The sequence below is a fragment of the Pongo pygmaeus genome, chromosome 19 (assembly GCF_028885625.2).
Source record: "Pongo pygmaeus isolate AG05252 chromosome 19, NHGRI_mPonPyg2-v2.0_pri, whole genome shotgun sequence".
In the NCBI taxonomy this organism is placed as follows: domain Eukaryota; kingdom Metazoa; phylum Chordata; class Mammalia; order Primates; family Hominidae; genus Pongo; species Pongo pygmaeus.
The window spans coordinates 82,799,480-82,820,310 of NC_072392.2; the positions used below are offsets into that span (position 1 = coordinate 82,799,480).

General features: G+C 39.6%; 1 protein-coding gene and 1 non-coding gene across 6 annotated transcripts in view; one reads left to right on the forward strand and one right to left on the reverse strand.

Annotated features, from left to right (window-relative positions):
* The window catches only part of CEP95 (centrosomal protein 95), a 32,452-nt gene that overhangs the window by 10,640 nt on the left and 981 nt on the right, over positions 1-20,831 (forward strand). The window contains exons 6-19 of one of the 5 annotated variants that reach the window (XM_054458013.2): positions 2,257-2,372; positions 4,335-4,460; positions 6,573-6,766; positions 9,654-9,766; positions 9,955-10,084; positions 10,991-11,144; positions 13,179-13,318; positions 14,811-14,903; positions 15,735-15,867; positions 16,685-16,854; positions 16,965-17,039; positions 18,432-18,584; positions 19,072-19,130; positions 20,464-20,543. In XM_054458013.2, the coding sequence (XP_054313988.2) occupies positions 2,257-2,372; positions 4,335-4,460; positions 6,573-6,766; positions 9,654-9,766; positions 9,955-10,084; positions 10,991-11,144; positions 13,179-13,318; positions 14,811-14,903; positions 15,735-15,867; positions 16,685-16,854; positions 16,965-17,039; positions 18,432-18,584; positions 19,072-19,113 (1,639 nt within the window). In that variant the 3' untranslated portion in view covers positions 19,114-19,130; positions 20,464-20,543. Of the gene's footprint in view, positions 1-2,256; positions 2,373-4,334; positions 4,461-6,572; positions 6,767-9,653; positions 9,767-9,954; positions 10,085-10,990; positions 11,145-13,178; positions 13,319-14,810; positions 14,908-15,734; positions 15,868-16,684; positions 16,855-16,964; positions 17,040-18,431; positions 20,611-20,831 lie in introns of those variants that run through there. The other 4 variants (XR_008495072.2, XM_054458010.2, XM_054458012.2 and 1 more) reach the window with 4 other exon arrangements.
* On the reverse strand, positions 14,685-14,758 carry TRNAT-AGU (transfer RNA threonine (anticodon AGU)). Its single transcript has one exon. It is a non-coding gene; the product is annotated as a tRNA-Thr (tRNA).

Consider the following 20,831-nt stretch of genomic DNA (forward strand, 5'->3'; position numbering starts at 1 on the left):
GCTGGAGTGCAGTGGCATGATCTCGACTTACTGCAAACTCTGCTTCCCGGGTTCAAGCGATTCTCCTGCCTCAGCCTCCTGAGTAGCTGGGATTACAGGAGTAATCCTGAGTGGCTGGGATTACAGCCACCATGTCTGGCTAATTTTTATATTTTTAGTAGAGATGGGGTTTCACCTTGTTGGTCAGGCTAGCCTTGAACTCCTGACCTCAGGTGATCCACCTGCCTTGGCCTCCCAAAGTGCTGGGACCAGGCATGAGCCACTGCGCCTGGTCCCTGTTTTTCTCTTAGTCATCAAAGTAGGTCATCATCTTTGCAAAAAACTTGCAAAATAGAAAAAGCACGAAAAAAAATCTATTCCGAACTAAATAACTCCTGTTAACATTTTGTTAAATTTTTTAGTCCTTTTTACTATGTTTTTTTCTTTTTTGGATTTAGTCATATATCTATATAATTTTGTTGCCTGCCCCTCACCCTTGCTTTTTTAATAAAGAGACAGGGTCTTGCTCTGACACCTATGGTGGAGTACAGTGGCGTGATCAGAGTTCACTGTAGCCTTGAACTCCTGGGCTTAAGCCCAAGTAGCTGGGACCACAGGTGTGTGCCACCACACCTGGCTAATTTTTCTCTTTTTTTTTTTTTTAACAGAGATGGCATCTTGCTATGTTGACCAGGCTGGTCTTGAATTCCTGGCCTCAAGCGATCCTCCTGCTGCAGCCTCCCAGAGTGCTGGGATTATAGGCATGACCCACCTCACCGGGCTCGTTTTTGCATTTTTAAACTTAACATTAAGTGTTCTCAAGTTGCTAAATTTTTTTTTTGAGACAGAGTCTTGCTGTGTCACACAGGCTGGAGTGTGCAGTGGCACGATCTCAGCTTACTGCAACCTCTGCCTCCCGGTTTCAAGTGATTCTTGTGCCTCAGCCTCCTGAGTAGCTGGGACTACGGGCGCACGCCGCCACGGCTGGCTAATTTTTGTATCTTTTAGTAAAGACGAGGTTTCACCGTTTTGGCTAGGCTGGTCTTGAACTCCTGACCTCAAGTGATCCGTCCGCCTCAGCCTCCCAAAGTGGTGGGATTACAGGTGTGAGCCACTGCGCCCGGCCTCAAGTTGTTAAGTTCTTTATAATAATTTGTAATCACTGTATAACATCATTCATGTGGATGCTTCATAAATTACTAAGCCATTCCTCTAAAGTAGAGAGTTTTTTTTAATATTATAAAAAACGTGATACTTAATGTTTATTCTTTTTTTCCTCCTTACATCTTGAGGCTAGATTCAGAGTAAGACAGTGTAAATGTTTTAAGGCTAATAGTAAAAGTTGCCAGACTGTTTTCCAAAAAGGCCATGACTGTACATTTACCAACAGTATAGAAATGCTGGGTTACAGGACCCTCATGAGCCAATATCATTGATCATTTTTACAGTTTTTAAACTTGTGCTTCTTTCATAGACAAAAATGTATTGTCATGACAGGTTTGATTGCACTTCTTGCTAACTAGAGGTTGAACATAATGCTATATGTTCATGGTTCGAAGAGCACAGGCAATGCCTTCTTTTTTAGGTATAGTACATTGTAAAAAATGTGTCTCAGAGGAGACCATCATAAGATGAACATCTTTTTTTTTTTTTGAGGCAGAGTTTCGCTCTTGTTGCCCAGGCTGGAGTGCAGTGGTGCAGTCTCGGCTCACTGCAACCTCTGCCTCCCAGGTTCAAGCGGTTCTCCCACCTCAGCCTCCAAAGTAGCTGGGATTACAGGCGCCTGCCACCACGTCCAGCTAATTTTTTGTATTTTTAGTAGAGATGAGGTTTCACTATGTTGGCCAGGCTGGTTGTGAACTCCTGACCTCAGGCAATCCACCTATGTCTGCCTCCCAAAGTGCTGGGATTACAGGCGTGAGCTACCATGCCCAGCCTGATGAACTTCTTTCTATAAGATTTTTAAAGTAACAAAATGAGCGCAAAAGTGAAACAATTGAAGGATATTTAATGCAAAATTAGCATCCCACCCCCTTCACTCCCACACCCTAGAGTCACCAGTATTTGCTGTTCTCCTATACGTTTAATCATTGACGCTTTATATACAGCTATTTCTACCATTCATATATCAGTCAAAATAAAACATAAGCAGCAAGACATGCTAAGGAGCAAAAGAGAGAGTCTTTTCCTTTTTCTGCACCCAGCAGCTCTCCAGGTCCTCAGGGGAAGGGCCCTCTGGTCAGGCTGGGCCCTGAGTGAAGGAGGGAACTTTTTCAGGTGCTCCTTGTCTTCTGAGACGTTGGGCCCCTCTTGGGATGGAGATGAAGCAGAATCCACTGGTGAAATCATTAGACTTGGAGACACAGCGCACACCTTTTCTCTAAGAAGTAATGGTGAGTAGTTAAACCTTAAGTATCAGTTATTCAACATACAACTATAAAAATGTAAATGGTATGTAGGACTGTTTAAAATTGAGAAGAATAGAGCGCTAACTGGACATGGGATTTGAAATTCCAGAATATCCCACTACCCATTAAATATGAACACTTATCTGAAGTCACAGTCATATGGGCAGGTAAGTCCAAGGCAAATAAGTGTATGCAAGGTTATCAGGCAATTTGTGGTTCCTGATACCCTGGGAAGAGAATTATGGATGCAGCTTATAGTCTGGTCACGCTTTCAGAGTATTCCTTAATTGTAGTTTCCTGAACTGGTGGTTGACTCACTTTTTTCATTGTTTCAACCAATAAGTTCGTATATGCAGTGGCAATTTTTCTTCTAGGCTTCAGGCCAGATTTCCAACAGCCTATTGCTTGCACACAGTAGACCTGGATATCTTTCAAGCCCCAATTTTGAGCCTCCAACCTTGCCCTCCTCCAATCATCCTACTCCATCCTGCCCACCTTGGCTTCATAAATTACTAAACCAATATATGGACCACAAGTCTTGGAATGTTCTCCCTTACTTTTGGTTCCTGGCAAACTCACCCTCCCGCAGACCAAAAAGCTATGCTTGCCATTGGGATAAGCACAGAAACGGAAGGACCAGAGTCAAGTGTGGATATTACAAGAATGTTTCTTGAAGGAAGAGAATCAGATGGATTGATTGGGAATGGAAGGGATGGTGGTTGCAGAAACGGGTTCTGTGATGTCAAGTGCTATGTAAAAAAGATGTTACTGTAAAATGAATTACTTATTTTAACATTATAAGTAGAGAGGGGAATTGTGTTTAAGAGTAATGCAATTAAGGCAAAGGAAAAAAGATTCAGAGAGGTGTTTGGGTTTGATGTGATAAAAGGGCTTATGGCAGCTTCCTTTCATATTGAGATTTAAAGTGTCAGATAACTATCATATACATTCACAGGTATCTAATTTAAGCTTCAATATATGGACCATAGTCTTTTTTTTTTTTTTTTTTTTTGACACCAGGTCTTGCTCTGTCACCCAGGGTGGAGTGCGGTGGCGCAATCTCGGCTCACTGCAACCTCTGCCTCAGCCTCTCAGGCAGCTGGGATTACAAGTATGTGCCACATGCCTGGCTGATTTTTGTATTTTTAGTAGAGATGGGGTTTCGCCATGTTGGCTAAGCTGGTCTCGAACTTCTAACCCCAAGTGATCTGCCTGCCTTGGCCTCCCAAAGTACTGAGATTACAGGTATGAGCCGCTGCGCCTGGCCTGGACCATGAGTCCATGTTTCTAGTACTAGCTAAGATCCTAACTCTGGTGTTTATTCATACCAAGACATGTCCATAAAACAGCCAGCATTTCCATAACCCTGGCATCTATTTTTCTAAAGCAAAATAATGAAACATTGTATGAAACTTTGCTTTTAAATTGTATAAATGATCCTTGGTTACAAAATGGCATCTTACTTTCTGATAGCAATTAAAAATAATTGATATTATGGCCGGTCACAGTGGCTCACGCCTGTTATCCCAGTACTTTGGGAGGCTGAGGTGGGCGGATCACCTGAGGTAGGAGGTCAAGACCAGCCTGGCCAACATAGTGAAACACTGTCACTACTAACAATACAAAAAATTAGCCAGGCATGGTGGCGGGTGCCTGTAGTCCCAGCTACTCCGGAGGCTGAGGCAGGAGAATTGCTTGAACCTTGAAGGTGGAGGTTGCAGTGCAGCAAGATCGCGCCATTGCACTCCAGCCTGGCGACAAGAGGGAAACGCTATCTGAAAAAAATAATAATAATAATTGGTATTTTGAGCAGTTGGACCAACATTATTTCTTTCAACATTATTTAATATTTCTGTTTCCTGAGTACAAAACTCTTGGCTTTTAGTATAGTGTTCAGCAAACTATTTTGATAGTTAAAAATTTTACCTTTAATATTTTCTTTCCTAGGTGCTCAATGTCCTAATGAAATGCTGTCTAAAAAAGCCTTATCCTCACCAAGTTCTAAATCACATGAAGATATGTTGTACCCTCCTAGTGTTTTGTCCAAGAATAGGACATCCTTTGTTGAAGACAGTGAGTTGTAACGGATGTTAGTTCTTTACTGCTGATGATCATTCTTGGGGCAATTGTTGTTGCTATTAGCCTTTTTACTTTTATTGCTGTATATGAGATCCTTTTTGGTCTTACATGATCTTACTTGTAAATGTTTGCTATTAATTATGGTATCTGAATTCTGCTTAACATGGTCTTTGGTTGCATATTTTTGCATCCACTATTTTATTATCTAAATTCTCACCACTCACCTTTTTTTTTTAATGGGACAGAGTCTCTGATACATTAGTACGTCTATTGGTGGTCTTCATATTATATATATATAATATATATAGTATAGATATACTATATTTATAGTATAGATATACTATATATATTATATACTATATATAGTATAATATATAGTATATATATTATATACAGTATATATAACATATAGTATATATAATATAGCATATATTATATATAGTATATATAGTATATATACTATATATAGTATATATACTATATATAGTATATATACTATATAGAATATATATACTATATATAGTATATATACTATATATAGTATATATACTATATATACTATATAGTATATATACTATATATAGTATATATACTATATAGAATATATAGTATTCTATATATTACTATACTATATATACTATATATTACTATACTGTATATAGTATATATAGTATAGTATATATGTATATAGTATATATGTGTATATGTATACATATATGTATATATGTATACATATGTGTATATATATGTATACATATGTATATGTGTATACATATATGTATATACGTATATACATATATGTATATACATATATACATATATGTATATACGTATATACACATATGTATATAGTATATATAGTATAGTATATATGTATATAGTATATATAGTATAGTATATATGTATAGTATAGATATTATATATATTATATATAGTATAGTATATATAATATATATTTAATATATAGTATGTATATAATATAGTATATTACATATAGTATATATAGCATATATAGTATATTACATATAGTATATATAGTGTATATATAATATATATACACAATATATAGTATATATAGTGTATATAATATATACACAATATATAATATATATACTATATTACATATACTATATATTATATATAAGTATATATGTAATATATAGTATATATAATATATAGTATATATATAATATATATACATATATATAATGTGTATATATATATATAACAAAGTATAGTAATTGGAAAAACATTCTTTTTTTGTTGTTTCGAGACAGAGTCTACCTCTGTTGCCCAGGCTGGAGTGCAGTGGCATGATCTCGGCTCACTGCAACCTCCGCCTCCTGGGTTCAAGCAATTCTCTAGCCTCAGCCTCCCAAGTAGCTGGGATTATAGGCGCTTGCCACCACGCCCAGCTAATTTTTGTATTTTTAGTAGAGATGGGGTTTCACCATGTTGGCCAGGCTGGTCTCGAACTCATGACCTCGTGATCTGCCTGCCTCAGCCTTCCAAATTGCTGAGATTACAAGCGTGAGCTACTGCACCCAGCCTGGAAAAATCATTCTTGTTTCTTATTATCATCTCTGGAATTTTCATAAGGTAGTAATACATAAAAATATTACTGCCTAACTGGTTTTGTAACATGTGGATGAACCATAATTCACATAACAAAACATTCTTCAAGCCATTTAAGTTGCTTCCAGTTTTTTATTTTAAAGTAACTTTCAGGGAACAGTTTTATGATAATAACATTAAAATTACATCCGGGGCCAGGCATGGTAGCTCACACTTGTAATCCCAGCACTTTGGGAGGCTGAGGCAGGAGGATCACTTGAGCCCAGGAGTTCGAGACCAGCCTGGACAACATAGCGAGACCTCATCTTTTCTTTTTTAAAAAATTAAAAAAAAATTACATCCTAGTTTAATTAGATCCCTGTGTGCTGAGGCTACATCCCTGGTTTAATTATTTTCTTATGTGCTTTGTCTTAAGTTTAAAAAATATTTCTAATGTATGTGAACATGTTTATATAGGTATGTATGTATGTATATAAGATGGTTTATTTCTTAGAATTGCGTCGTAATATCCACTTTAATTTGTCTTACTAGCGGAAACCCTTTCTGTGAGTGGGATTCCAAATGCTAGGAAGCTAGGGGAGCCTATCCGAGCAGCTATTCCTTTACATCCACCCTACCACCCTTCAGAGCCTCGAGCACCCTGCCCCATAGGAAAAGAATACTTGCATTCAAGTCACTGCTCCCCAGCCGTAAATTCTACTGGAGAGCATACGGAATTTTCTGGGGTAAGTGGAAAAGCTTACTTTCAGTTGGCTAGAAGTACACGTGTATGTGTGTCTGTGTGTGTGTTGGTAATTGATTAGAAGGCTGTGTGTGTGTATGTGTATTGGTGAAGTCTTTATTCTTTGTCAAGGAAGCCCCTATATTTAAAGAAGTCTCTGCTAGAATTGTCAAGCATATTGCACTAGTCAAAGCATTGTACTCCTTAAAATTTGCCTCTGTATACACCTGCACATTCTTGTTCTAGGAAGACAGGAGAAAAGCGAATGCATATAAAGAGAAATAATAAGAGCCAACACATAGTGAATGTTTATTTTGTGCCAGGCACAGTTCTGGATACTTTAGGGGTATTGAATAATTTACTGCCCATAACAACTCTGGAGTAGCTACTATATTTATTTATTGTTGGGAAGCTGATGTAGAGAGGGCAAGGTTGCACAGCAGTTACAGAGTCAGGATTTGAACTTGGACATTCTGGCTTCAGAGTCCATATTGTGTCTGTAATTTAATAATTTCAAATTTAGAAAACACAGAGTGGAAAAGAAAATATCCATGCATATTCCCATTATCCAGCATGAACCACTGTTAACATATTGGCCTATTTGCTTCAATTGCAGTGAGCCAAGATCGCGCCACTGCGCTCCAGCCTGGGTGACAGAGTGAGACTTCATCTCACAAAAAAAGAAAGAAAGAAAAAAAAAACCTTTTTTATATAGTCATCCTGTCCTTATCTTTCTAAAAAGAACAGGACTGGGTTCGGTGGCTCATACCCATAATCGCAGCACTTTGGGAGGCTCATGTGAGTGCCAGAGTTTGAGACCACCCTGGGAAATATAGTGAGACCTTGTCTCTACTAAAAATAGAAAATTAGCCTGGAGTGGTGGTGCATGCCGGTGATCTTAGCTACTTAGTAGGCTGAGGCAGGAGGATCACTTGAGCCCAGGAGCTTCAGTGAGCTGTGACCACACCACTGCATTCCAGCCTGGGCAGCAGAGCAAGACCCTGTCTCAAAAAGAAAAAAATAAGAAAAACAACAGGCAGGTATGTACAGAGGGTAGATATATAAACAGTGATACATTCTCATTATTTAAACATTCAAGCAATGCATTGAAAGTACAGAGATGAAATAAGCATTATTAACATTAGGTGACCACATTCTCAACATTCTATGCATCTAAACAGGAGAGTGATTAGATAAAAAGAGGTGTTCAAATGGAGTCATAAGATAATGTTTACTTTTGGGGGAATCGTAGTGGGGATTTTGGAGATGTTTCTGAGTTGGTAATATTCTGTTTCTTGACCTGGGTGGCAGTTAAAGTGGAGTGTTTATTTTCAAATAATTCATTGAGCTAGAAATACTTTATTTTAAAAGTTTTATAAAAATATGATTATATTTTAGTTGCTATTTAGTAAAAGGTTGTTTGTTTTATTTTTTTTGAGACAGAGTGTCGCTCTGTCGCCCAGGCTGGAGTGTTGTGGTACAGTCTGCACCCGCTGCAACCTCCCCCTCCCAGGCAAGCAGTTCTCCTGCCTCAGCCTCCCAAGTAGCTGGGACTACAGGCACACATGCCACCACACCTGGCTGATTTTTTTTTTTTTTAATATTTTTAGTAGAGACAGGGTTTTGCCATGTTGGCCAGGCTGGTCTCAAACTCCTGGCCTCATCCGCCTGCCTCTGCCTCCCAGAGTGCTGAGATTATAGGCGTGAATCACCATACCCAGCCTACTAAAAGTTATTTAATTTACTTTAATAGAAAAAGATAACGAAGTGAAATTAAAGATATCATTAAACATTAAATAAATGTCCGGGTGCGGTGGCTCACACCTGTAATCCCAGCACTTTGAGAGGCTGAGGTGGGTGGATCACGAGGTCAGGAGTTCAAGACCAGCCTGGCCAAGATGGTGAAACCTTGTCTCTACTGAAAATACAAAAATTAGCCAGGCGCGGTGGCAGGTGCCTGTAATCCCAGCTACTCTGGAGGCTGAGGCAGGAGAATCGCTTGAACCCAGGAGGTGGAGGTTGCAGTGAGCCGAGATTGCACCACTGCACTCCAGCCTGGGTGACAGAGTAAGACTCCACCTCGAAAAACAAAAAAAACAAAACAAAAAAACATTAAATGTTTCTTCATCACAAGAAGTATTTTCTAAAAGATTATCTCTAAGACCAGGAAATAAATTTAGCTGGACACGGTAGCTCATGCCTGTAATCCCAGCACTTTGAGAGGCTGAGGCAGGTGGATCACTGGAGGTCAGGAGTTCGAGACCGGCCTGGCCAACATGCGAAACAGCATCTTTACTAAAAATACACAAAAAAATTAGCCGGGTGTTGTGGCATATGCCTGTAATCCCAGCTACTAGGGAGGCTGAGGCAGGAGAATCACTTGAACCTGGGAGGTGGATCGAGCCATTGTACTCCAGCCTAGGCAACAGAGCAAAACTCTGTCTCAAAAAAAAAAAAGAAGGAAATTTAAAATGTTAAGTGTTTATATTTATATTTTGGGAGGTGTTGTCTTTAACTGTTTCAATTTTGGACAGCCTTTATTGACATCGATACAAAAGATAACCACTTGAATACTTTGTACTAGTGATAATTTTTTTGTTGCCCAGGTATGGTGGTAATCCCTGAAATTTCATATTTAGAGAACACCTGGCCTGTGTTTTTATTTGAATGGCATCCTGAGCCACACTTGTTCTCTGAGCACAAGTTTCTAGACATTGCTCCAGTCCTTTGGTGCACTGGGTGTCAATAGGGTCTTTTGACAAATGCACTTCAAAACACGGAGATTGAAGGCACGTAGCTTTGTGCCACAGTTCCTCCCTTCCTCACCCGCAGAAAGTTCATGTTTCTTATTTGTAGCTTTTTCAAATCAACTTTTTTTCTGTTTTTAATAGGATCTAGATGATAGAGTTTTCTTAATTTCCAAGTTGCCTAAAGACAGCAAACGGGAAGTATATCCAGCTCAGGTCCAAGGGCCTAGGACAAGGAAGCCTCCCAAAGGAAAAAGGTAACATTACTGCAGACTTCAGTGTTTATAGTCTGTTTGCAAAGGAATTTGAAAATGGAGGGGCATGATCTCCAAATTTAGCCGTGAAGACCAGAATGAAGTATTTGTTAAAGTTTGTATTACAGTTATTTTAAACTAAATAATAGACACCTAGCTGTTTTACTGTCAAATGGTCACTTTTATTACAGAAATGAAAACAGAGCTACAGCCTCATCCTGCAATTCACCTTTCCCCCAGAGGCCAAGAAAGAGATTAACAGAACAAGAATTACATGATGTATCAGAAAAACTCTCTCAGCGGCTCTCTGAACTAGATTGGGCAAGTCTTGTTTTTTCATCTATATTGAGATTCCCATGGGTTAAGTGAGCATTTAAGTAATCTCTCAATTGAAAGGTATTAGAAAATTAGTTGCGTCTTATTAATAGTTACTGTGAAAATGTTCTGTAAGTCAAGCAGGTAGAACAGGAAGTGATCTCTCAGCCTTTCATGATCTAACTAAATTTGGTGCAGATTTATCCAAATTTTATTGAATTCTGATGAAAACTAAATCATTTAACATAAACGATTGTGTTAAGCCATTTTTCTTTAGATATGTCTTTATAGTTCCCCTTTGCCGCAAAAGACAGATCTGGTATAAAATTGGATAGATCACTGATTCTCACAAAATACAGTATTACAGTTTTAAGGTATCATTGAATGAATGTTTTAAATCCCTATGTGACTTAGTCTAAAGGTTATTGAAACTTAGTGATCCATAGCACTGATATACACCTTTTTAAAACTAAACATGTATGCCAGGTGTGGTGGCTCACAACTGTAATTCCAACACTTTGAGAGGCTGAGGCAGGCGGATCGCTTAAGCCCAGGAGTTTGAGACCTGCCTGGGCAACATGGCGAAACCCCATCTCTACAAAAAATAAAAGATTAGTCAGGCTTGGTGGCATATGCCTGTAATCCCAGCTACTCAAGTGGCTGAGATGGGAGGATCACTTGAACCCAGCAGGCAGAGGTTGCAGTGAGCCCAGCTAGCACCACTGCACTCCAGCCTGGGTGACAGAGTGAGATCCTGTCTCAAAATAAAAGTAAATAATTAAACATACATAAGCATCTGAAAACTTGTTATTAGTGACTGTCAAAGGAAGCTTTTTTAAAGGTCTGCCTACTCCTATGAATTTACATTCTGCTGAAATCAGTGAAAGATGTTGAAAAGGATTTTCTCAATAGATGTTAAAAAGTGCTCTGGGTGATCGGATTAAAGAAAAGACTGACTATAAAGAAGAAAATACTGGAAATGAAGAGGTAGAGGATGGAACTGAGGAGACACTGTCTCAGCACAGTGATGGCATCGTGGAGTATGGGCCAAAGAAGTCAAGGCCAGGTATTTACCCCAGAGAGACTGAGAAGGGGGACATCCATGTGAACTACTTAGGCAGTTCCATCTGTTCTTAATAACTTATATTCTAATTTTAAATAGTTGAGAAATATATAAAAGGATCAAAAGTAATATCAAACACCTGGATCTTCCCCATCTAGAAGTAGCAGGTGTTAACAATTCTATTTGCTTTAGCCCCTTTGTGTTTAAGAAATAAAACAGTAGAAACCCCCTCTGCTCTCCCCACAGATCTCTTTTCCCCACCCTCAGTGCAACCACTATCTTAAAGTTGGCATCTTTTCTTCTGATCCTTGTTTTTATACTTTAAGAGCTCATGCATTACTTGTCTAAACATAGTATTGTTTTATGTTGTTTAAAAATTTACATACTGTATATATTATTCTGCAACTTGCATTTTTTTCTGACATTGTCTTAGAAATCTATTTATGTTGATACTTACAGATCCAGCTCATTCATTTTAACTGCAGTGTAACTGAGTTCTTACAGTGTGTCACTTTTGTGTGGGTATATATATAGCAGTATCCATTTCCCCTATTGCTGGATGTGACTGAGTTCTTAGTGTGCCACTTATGTGTGGAGATATATATATACACGCATGTGTATACATATATATATGTATGTATGTATGTATGTATGTATGTATAGTACTATCTATTTTCCCTATTGCTGGACATGTTGTTTCCAGTTTTCATTACTATAAAAATTCTACGATGAACAGCCTAGAATATGTGCAAGAGTTTCTGTGATATCTCCATCTAGTAGGATTGCTGGATCATAAGGCCTAAATTTCTTCACCACTGCCAACTTGCCCACCAAAGTGATTGCAGTGCTTTATACTCATATCAGCAGTTTCTGGTTTGCTGTGTCTTTGCAGATACTTCTACTGTTTGATATGCCATTTTTCAAATCCAATTTATCCTGCTTTCCTCCATCTAAAATCCTGCATATTTTACATTTAGTTTTATCTACTTTGGTCATCCATTGTTTCTTCAGCAATAGTCTTTTTCTGACCCAACTTCCTTAACTTTTTCAGTTTTTTTTACTCCTTCAAGAATGCTCTTTCCTTCTCTTGATTATTTCCTCTCTCTTCCCTTTAAAAGGACTCAGCTAATTTCTAGGCACCCTCATCCAGGAACCTCTTCCTTTCCCTTTTTATGTACATACACATGGTATCCTATTGTGAAAACAGGTTATAAATTAAAATATTATTTCAAGTGCGTCTTCAGCTTCTAGAGAAAAATACATCATGAGCAGCTATCATTTAAAATAGATTATGCAAGTCAGTTTTTAAAAATACATCTTTGAATTTGAAATGTGAAAGATTTGAATTAAAAGCATGTGAAAAAAATAACAAGCTCAGGGAAAATTTATTTATAAAGGTACCAAACTAGCTTCCTTGGTCTTAAGGCTGTCTTGAAGTGCTTTTCCCACTGAAGTCACCCTCTTCACAACTAGCAGATCCCCAGACACACCTATAGACAATGGGATAAAAAGGTTTGTAGAAGGAAATGGTTTATTAGATCTCTTTGGCAGTGTGCAATTAGGAGGGCTAGATTGCTAAGTAGGGAAAAATTGAGACCGCTTAGACAATGCTTAACACATTAACTTTGCCTATAAGCATATATAATAAGATAGATATGTATGCTTACATCCTACCTCCTCAGGACCCAGATAGGTAAAAGGATAGCAGATGCGTGGCTCTGATAATTTACCTTTTCTCTCTTCGCATCTCCCTCTGTCACCAAGAGCACTCTCCATAGTCCTTTGTGCATAGGAGGCATTCCACGTGTTGAATATCCAAAGTTGAATGTAGAAGCTAAGTATTTGAGACAGTACACATTTGTATACATTTGTCTGTTTACTTGGTGTTACCATACCAATACAAGTTAGTTACAGGAGAGAGTCCCTTTAGCACATTCACTCATCAATCTCTTTGGATTTAGTAAAAACCAACTTTGGTTTCCAGCATAACATTCTGGCTATCAGGAACTAATGTTATATGTCTTTTCTCTGTTGCAGGACTTCCCGTGCGTAGAAAGCCACCCTACAGATCCCATTCGCTCTCTCCATCTCCAGTTAACAAACACAAACAGTTCCACGTGGAGAGAAAAAGGCAGCGCAAGCCAAGAGAAACAGATATCCGCCAATTCCGAGCACAGGTTCTTCCCCATCTCTTGACTACCATTAAGCAGCAGCCAGTACCATTTCCCCGCAGCCAGATGCTACCATGAACATGCTGTTGATTTAGGCTTAAAATACATTTAATATTCTTGAGCGGAGTGGATGATAGAGAGCTATGTGACATAGCTTATGTCCTCATTAGCATAAAATTATACTCATGAAACTCTTAAAAAAAATAACCTGGCTGGACATAGCTTGGTGTTCCAGTAGATTAAGAAAGAGGAGATCAGTGAGTTGTTATTTTCAGAGTGAGCTTCAGAGATGAAGGGAATTTGAGGTGGATTAAACGTGACAGGCCACTTGAGTTACAGAGAAGATGAAATCAAGTACCCAAGACAGGAATGAGAGGAGGTGGTTGGGATTCAACAACAAGGAGACTGGTATGATTACCTAGGAAGACTTTCCACTGTGGAATGTGGATTTTGAAATGTAGCATGGATTTAGAACACTTATTTGCAGTAGTAGGTTTTATAATGCGGTAGGATTTATAATGGTGAAAAACTAAAACTAATTCAGATGTCTTACACTCATTTGTAACTCAGCATGTAACTTCCACTCAGGAGAGTATCAAAATGATTGCAAAAACTTGAGAACAGAAAAAAAGCGTGATGTAAAATTTCATTTTATGTCCCAATTATATATGTTAAGTAATGTAGATTTGTGAGCTAGGTGCAGTGGCCCTGCACTTTGGGAGGCTGAGACAGGTGGATCACCTGAGGTCAGGAGTTCGAGACCAGCCTGGCCAACATGTTGAAACCCCATCTCTACTAAAATACAAAAATCAGCCAGGCATGGCAGTGCACACCTGTAGTCCCAGCTACTCGGGAGGCTGAGGCAGGATAATCACTTGAACTCGGGAAGTGGAGGTTGCAGTGAGCCGAGTTTTTGCCACTGCCTCCAGCCTGGGCAAGAGTGAGACTCTGTCTCAAAAAACAAAACAAAAAAACCATATATTTGTGATACAGAGTCTGAAAAGAATTTTGTAAAAAGTGAATGAGCTTGATATTTTAGGGGTGGCAGGTATCCTAGGTGAATTTTTTTCCTTCTTGTGTATTTTTTTTTTTTTCCTCAAGGCGGAGTTTTGCTCTTGCCACCCAGGCTGGAGTGTAATTGCATAATCTTGGCTTACCTCAACCTCCGCTTCCCAGGTTCAAGCAATTCTCCTGCCTCAGCCTCCCGAGTAGCTGGGATTACAGGCGTGTGCCACCACGCCCAGCTAATTTTGTATTTTTAGTAGAGATGGGGTTTCTCCATGTTGGTCAGGCTGGTCTTGAACTCCCGACCTCAGGTGATCCACCTGTCTCATCCTCACCGCACGCGGCTAAGAGCTTGGATGCTCGGTTGAGGCACCATTGGGATTCAAACTCAGGATCTCCTGTTTACTAGACAGGTGCTTTAACCAACTAAGCCATGGTGCTGCCCGTTGTGTATGTTTTCAATAACTGTAATATATGACCTTTTCCCCTTTAGGCGTTTACCGAAGCATTTGAAAGGGAACTAAGAAGACATAAAGTTCAAGAGAATATTGGACCTCTAACAATACATGAGAAGGAGGAGGAAACAGTGGGTAAAAGTCTCCACTGTAATAAATGCCATTTGATCAGATGAGTGGGAAGTACAAAGATGATCTTTTTAAAAGAAGAAGGGGCCAGCAGGGCCTTAAAGCAGAATTTCATGTCATGATACAGGACTTGCTTATTAATAAGGCATTCAGGTTGCTAAAATACGACAAGACATGGTACCAAAGAAAACTAGTGTTTTTCCCCTACTTAAAACTTCCCATCAGTTTTTAAGGGTTTATTTGACTTAGCAGTTCACCAGGGGCTTAAAAACTAGTCTAGGCTGACAAAATTAAAGAAGAGTAAGAGAAGACAGAACATCCTAGTTGCTCTAGACCTGGTTGTAAGAAACCCAAAACAGAAGTTTTCATTGCCTTTCAAAAGAATGGTTACAGAAACTAAGTGAAATCATGGGGAAAATGCTTATGCTAAAATATTCACGAACAAAACAGGATATAAAGTACAGTATGGTTACAACTAAGCATACTGCATAGTTGCCTGAGAATTTTTTTAATCTACATGGAAAAAGAGAAGTACATCGAAACATTAATAGTTAAAAAAAAAAAGATTAATAGTGGTTGTATTTAGAGTGTGGGACTATGGTGACTGAAACTTGAAAAAGATTCAGTGCTTTTTCAAATTCCAAGGGATGCCAGAGGCCAAAAGATGCCTTTAACTTAGAGTAAATGAATATTAACCGGATTTTACGAATTTGAAGTAAGGTGGTTTGGCTGGGGAGTAGTTAGCTGTTTTTGTCAATATGTAATATTTAAGATGATATATGAAAGAACTATTAGACCTTTTATTTTTATTCTGTTTTATATCTGCTTCTAAGGAAAAAATATACAGAGGAGAAGCTGTTCGTAAAGGAACTCCAGAATGTAGTCAGCCCTGGAAGATTTACTCTAGAAAAACCACAACTCAGAGTCCAAGAGGTGGCCTCCCAAAGCCAAATAAAGCAGTTCCAAGTAAGACCCACAGAACTGTAGTTTATGGAAAACTGGCAGCCTTTGAAAGCATGTGCAACATTCCAAGGACACAGTACTGAAAGCTAACATCCACCAGTTAGCCGAAGAAAGGTTTTTTTTTTTTTTTTTTTAAATCACTGCCATGTGGCTGGTTTTCCGTAGAGGGCTAAAACTCTTCAATAAGGAAGTACTTTAGGGAGGACTATATATTGGTACCCAAGGAATGCCAGGACTGCCACCTGCTGCTCCAGCGTTAGCCTCACTCGTGTACTTACTCACTTTGACTGCCTTTTTGTCTATTTCTGGGAAGTTGGTAGAATGAAAGGGATGCTCCAAGGCAAGCAGACGGCCTGTCCACCTCCTGTATATTGACAGTGCCAATGAGTATAGAGTCTTGTTACAAGGAAACAAAGTAATGAGAAATGCCAGGCTTCCTGTTATACCCAAAGACTGTTGGCCCTCCTACTATATCCTTTAGACCAGAAACTTTTTCTTCTAAGCACTTGCCTACCAGGAGGGTTGAGGCGTCTTCTGTTTTACCGTACGTAGAGATTCTACCCGCAGGCACTGAAGCAGCTGAGCAATTAGGATGGACTTCCCAGGACCAGCATGGCATCAATCCAGAACTATTGAGCTTATTTTTATCCTTACCAGTAGTTGGCTTACTCCAATCAGAGGGGTAATGCAAATTATTATAAGTACATTTTTTTCAGGATCAAAACCACATCACTTACATAAGCTTTGATCTACCAGGGATGTTGGATGACAGTTCTTGTCCACAAGTCTCAAATTAAGAACATCTTATTTTACCTTGCAGTGAAAGTAAGTGAACACAGTCTCCTGCCCCTTATGCTGGAGCAGTTTCCGTTTCTCTATGTTTCTGGCCCAACATTAAGCAAAATGTGGAAACAGCAAATTGCACAGGTTGAACAGCTTAAGAAAGAGGCATGTAGAGAAAATCGATCAAAGAAGAAACTCCAAGATGAAGTAAGTTACTGTCAGTCTTAAGCATAGGAATTTAAATGAGAGAAGAGCTTATCCTTGAGAATTGAGTGAACAGCATTATTAACCTACTTAACTTCATGTCCCCCTTCAAGATAGAAGAAGCCCTAAGAAGGCATGACCTCCTTACTACCCTTGTCAAGAAAGAATATGAACATAACAAGAGACTGGTATGTCAAGAGCAAGTTGGGTATTATAATTCTGAATTTGTTATATTCATTCCCTTTATCTGTGCTAGCTGGGCAACAGTCGCACAGACCCTTAACCTCTTAACACCTGCGTGTGCAAGTGTTGCCTAGGTCTTTAATCGAAATTGATAGCCCATGCCTGTAATCCCGGCACTTTGGGAGGCTGAGGTGAGAGGATCACTTGAGACCAGCCTCAGCAACATAGTGGGACCCTGTCTTTAAAAATATATACATGGGTATGGAAAAAATGAGCCTGGCATGGTGGCATTTGCCTGTGGTCCCAGCTACTTGGGAGGCTGAAGTGGGAGGATCACTTGAGCATGGGAGGGCGAGGCTGCAGTGAGCTATGATCTTGCCACTGCACTCCAGCCTGGGTGCCAGAGTGAGACCCTGTCTCAACAACAACAAAACACACAAACCCAAAATGGGCAGGAGGAAGAGCTAGGTACTTTATATACACAGTTTCAGTTAGTCTTTATAGTAATATATTAGAGGTGTTTTCTATGAAATGAAAACCCTGAAGCTTTGAGATACTAAGTAACTTGCCCTGGGTCTCACTGATAAGCAAGGGACACAGCTGAGATTTTAATCCAGTTCTGTCTGTGGACTCCATGGACCCATCTAGGTGCCAAGTAGCTGAACTTAGTGCTGTTTGCCCTCTCCCATCCTTCTCAGGTCCCAAGTAGAGAGCTCCAGGATTTATCAGCCTCTGTTATAATTTTGACTAGGAATTGTACTTAGAGAATTACAAAGGGAGAGGATGGAGGTCAGAAACAATCTGCTAAAGGGAGAGATTTGAAAATCTTTGCCTGAGTGTGGAGTAGAGATAAGCCATGAGAACTGTAATACTGAACAGTTCCAGAAAGACATCTCAGGAACTGCAGATGGTACTTTCCTATGGAGGGAAAAAACACTAGTATCTGAAACACCTACTTAAGAGGCTTTATGTATCTGACCCCATTTTATTTTCACTCCTTTGTCAGATATTGTCTAATTTCCTTAGTTTTTGCCTAAATACTCCTGGCAGCCCAGGCTCTGCTTGAAAGTCTGGGTGTGCCATTTTCCTACTCCTTGTGAGGTGGCATCTGGGCCAGCCTGTTGGCAGCCTCCTGGTGGCATGGGGAGTGAGTCCTCAGTTCCACAGGAGTGCCCAGGATCACTGCCGCCCTCTGCTGCAGCGGGGTGTTATTGGAGCTGCTCTTCAGATTGAGGTGATGAAGCTGCCAAAGGCTGAAGGGCTTCTGGGGCCAGTGGCCCCCGACACGTGGCATACTGCCTGAAGACATTGTGATGGGGAGTGAGGCAGATGAGAATGCTGGAATCTGCATTCCTGTTGTCCTTACCCTTCTCTTCCCTCCCCTTTCCCTTTCTTAGCAAGACTTCAAGGACTGCATTCGTAGGCAAAGGTTGACCCAATCAAAGATAAAAGAAAATCGACAGCAAATAGTTCGTGCTCGAAAATATTATGATGATTATAGAGTTCAGTTGTGTGCAAAAATGATGAGAATGAGGACCCGGGAAGAAATGGTAAGTCTGACTTTTCTGTCCAGCCCTGTTAAGAAGGTGAACTTTGTTACCTTTCAGGACCACCTTCTTTGTTCGTGACTCTTGTCCAAATTTGAATCCAAAATCTAAATCGAAGTCCTATAGTGTTGGCCCTGAGTTCTGCTTGGCCGCACTTCATTTTCTTACTCCATTGTGCATTCCCGTCCATTCTCAGTCTCCGTGTCCCTCATCTTAATGTGAAGTCTTACTTCCTCCCTGCTTCCTACACATAACAGGTGCTTCTCCAGTAAAACTACTTTAGAGGTTTGGGAACATGTGAGAGACAGAAATTTAGTGTGGTAACATGACCTCACATTCCACATAAAATCAGGAATAGTGTCCAGCTGTGCTGTGAGGGGTTTTCCACAAAGGTATTTGCTATGTCATCCTAATCAGGCTGAAATGATTAACCTTTTGAGATCCCAAGCTAGCAATAAATTTCATCTGTAAAATATTTTGGTAATTATAGTTAACTAAAGACTTGGACATACTTCTAGAGGAAGATACTTGAAAGGCTTTGAGGAGAGGGTAAGTAACTTGTCTATAGCTCATGAATGTGTCGCCGTCAGAACCAGTTTTTCTATCCAGAGTTTAAACTGATGAAGGGAGGACAAGTGGGCATATCCAAGCTCTTTGAACAGTGTGTTTTCCGGTGGCCTCCCCAAATGATCACTCCCCCTCCTCAGTGATGTACATGTGTAGGTGTGGCATGTTTCTGCTCTTGGGGTTCTTACCCTATGTACGTGGCTGCTTGACAGTGCTTTTCTGAAGGCTGTAAAGAACCTCTGTGATACATGAAAAGAAAATGAACGCCTTAGTCATTAGGGAAATACGACTCAGAACCACAGTGAGAGGACAAGTGTTGGCAAGGATGTGGAGAACTTGGGGCTGTAAAATGGTGCAGCTGCTTTGGAAAACAATCTAGCAGTTCCTCAGAAGGTTACCAAAAGGTCATATAGAGTTACCCTGTGACCCAGCAATTTCACTCCTAGCTATATAATCACACAAAAAACACAAATGTTCATAGCATTATTTATAATAGCCTAAAAGGGGAAACAACCCAAAGTGTCCATCAGTTAATGAATGGATACAGAGTGTGCATTCATTCATACAGTAGGATGTTACTTGGTAATAAAAAGGAATGAAGTATTCATACATAATGCAGTATAGATGAACCTTGAAAACATGCGGAGTGAAAGAAACCAAATATGAAAGGCCACGAATTACATGATTCCATTTTTAGGAAGTGTCCAGAATATTCAAATCCATGGAGACAGAAAGTAGACAGACTGGTGACTGCTAAGGATGGGACAGGGGGAATGAGCACTAGTCAGTATACGGTTTCTTTTTGGGGTGGTAAAAATGTTCTGTAGTGGTGATGGTTGCACAACTGAGTATATAATAAAACATACTGAATTATTTATTTTAAAAGGGTAAGGCTGGGCTCAGTGGCTCACGCCTATAATCCCAGCACTTTGGAAGCTGAGGTGCAAGGATTGCTTGGACCAGCCTGGGCAACATAGTGAGACGTCATCTCTCCAAAAAATTAAAAATTTAGCCAGGCGTGGTGGCACCTGCCTATCGTCCCAGCTACTTGGGTAGCCAAGGTGGGAGAGTTGCTTGAGCCTGGGAGGTCAAGGCTGCAGTGAGTTGTGACTGCCCCACTACACTCCAGCCTGGGTGACAGAGTGATAACCTGTCTTAGAAAAAGGAGGTACATTTTATGGTATGTCAAAATATCTGAATAAAACTAGTATTTAAAAAAAAAAAACTTTGTGAAATACAATCAGTATATACCTCTAATTGGCCAAAATGATTATATTCCTCAATGACTTTATTTTTACGATTAAATAACTGACAGATATTTAAGAAACTGTTTGAAGAAGGTTTAAACATTCAAAAGCAAAGATTACGAGACCTAAGAAACTATGCCAAAGAAAAGCGAGATGAACAAAGGAGACGCCACCAGGATGAACTGGACTCCATGGAGAACTACTATAAGGACCAGGTGGGCTCCTGGCACTTGCTTACTCTGTCGTGCTTAGTCCTGACCACTTGCCCTTGTGGCAAAACTTGCTTAGTCTGTTGACAATAAACCTTGTGTTAACTAAAGTTTGCACTCTACAGATTAGAGGACCCCATTTCAAGATTGAAATTTAAGATCAAATAATACCTGACCATAGTACAGTATATTGCCCTATTTCCATTAAAATGATTTTAAGCCTGTGA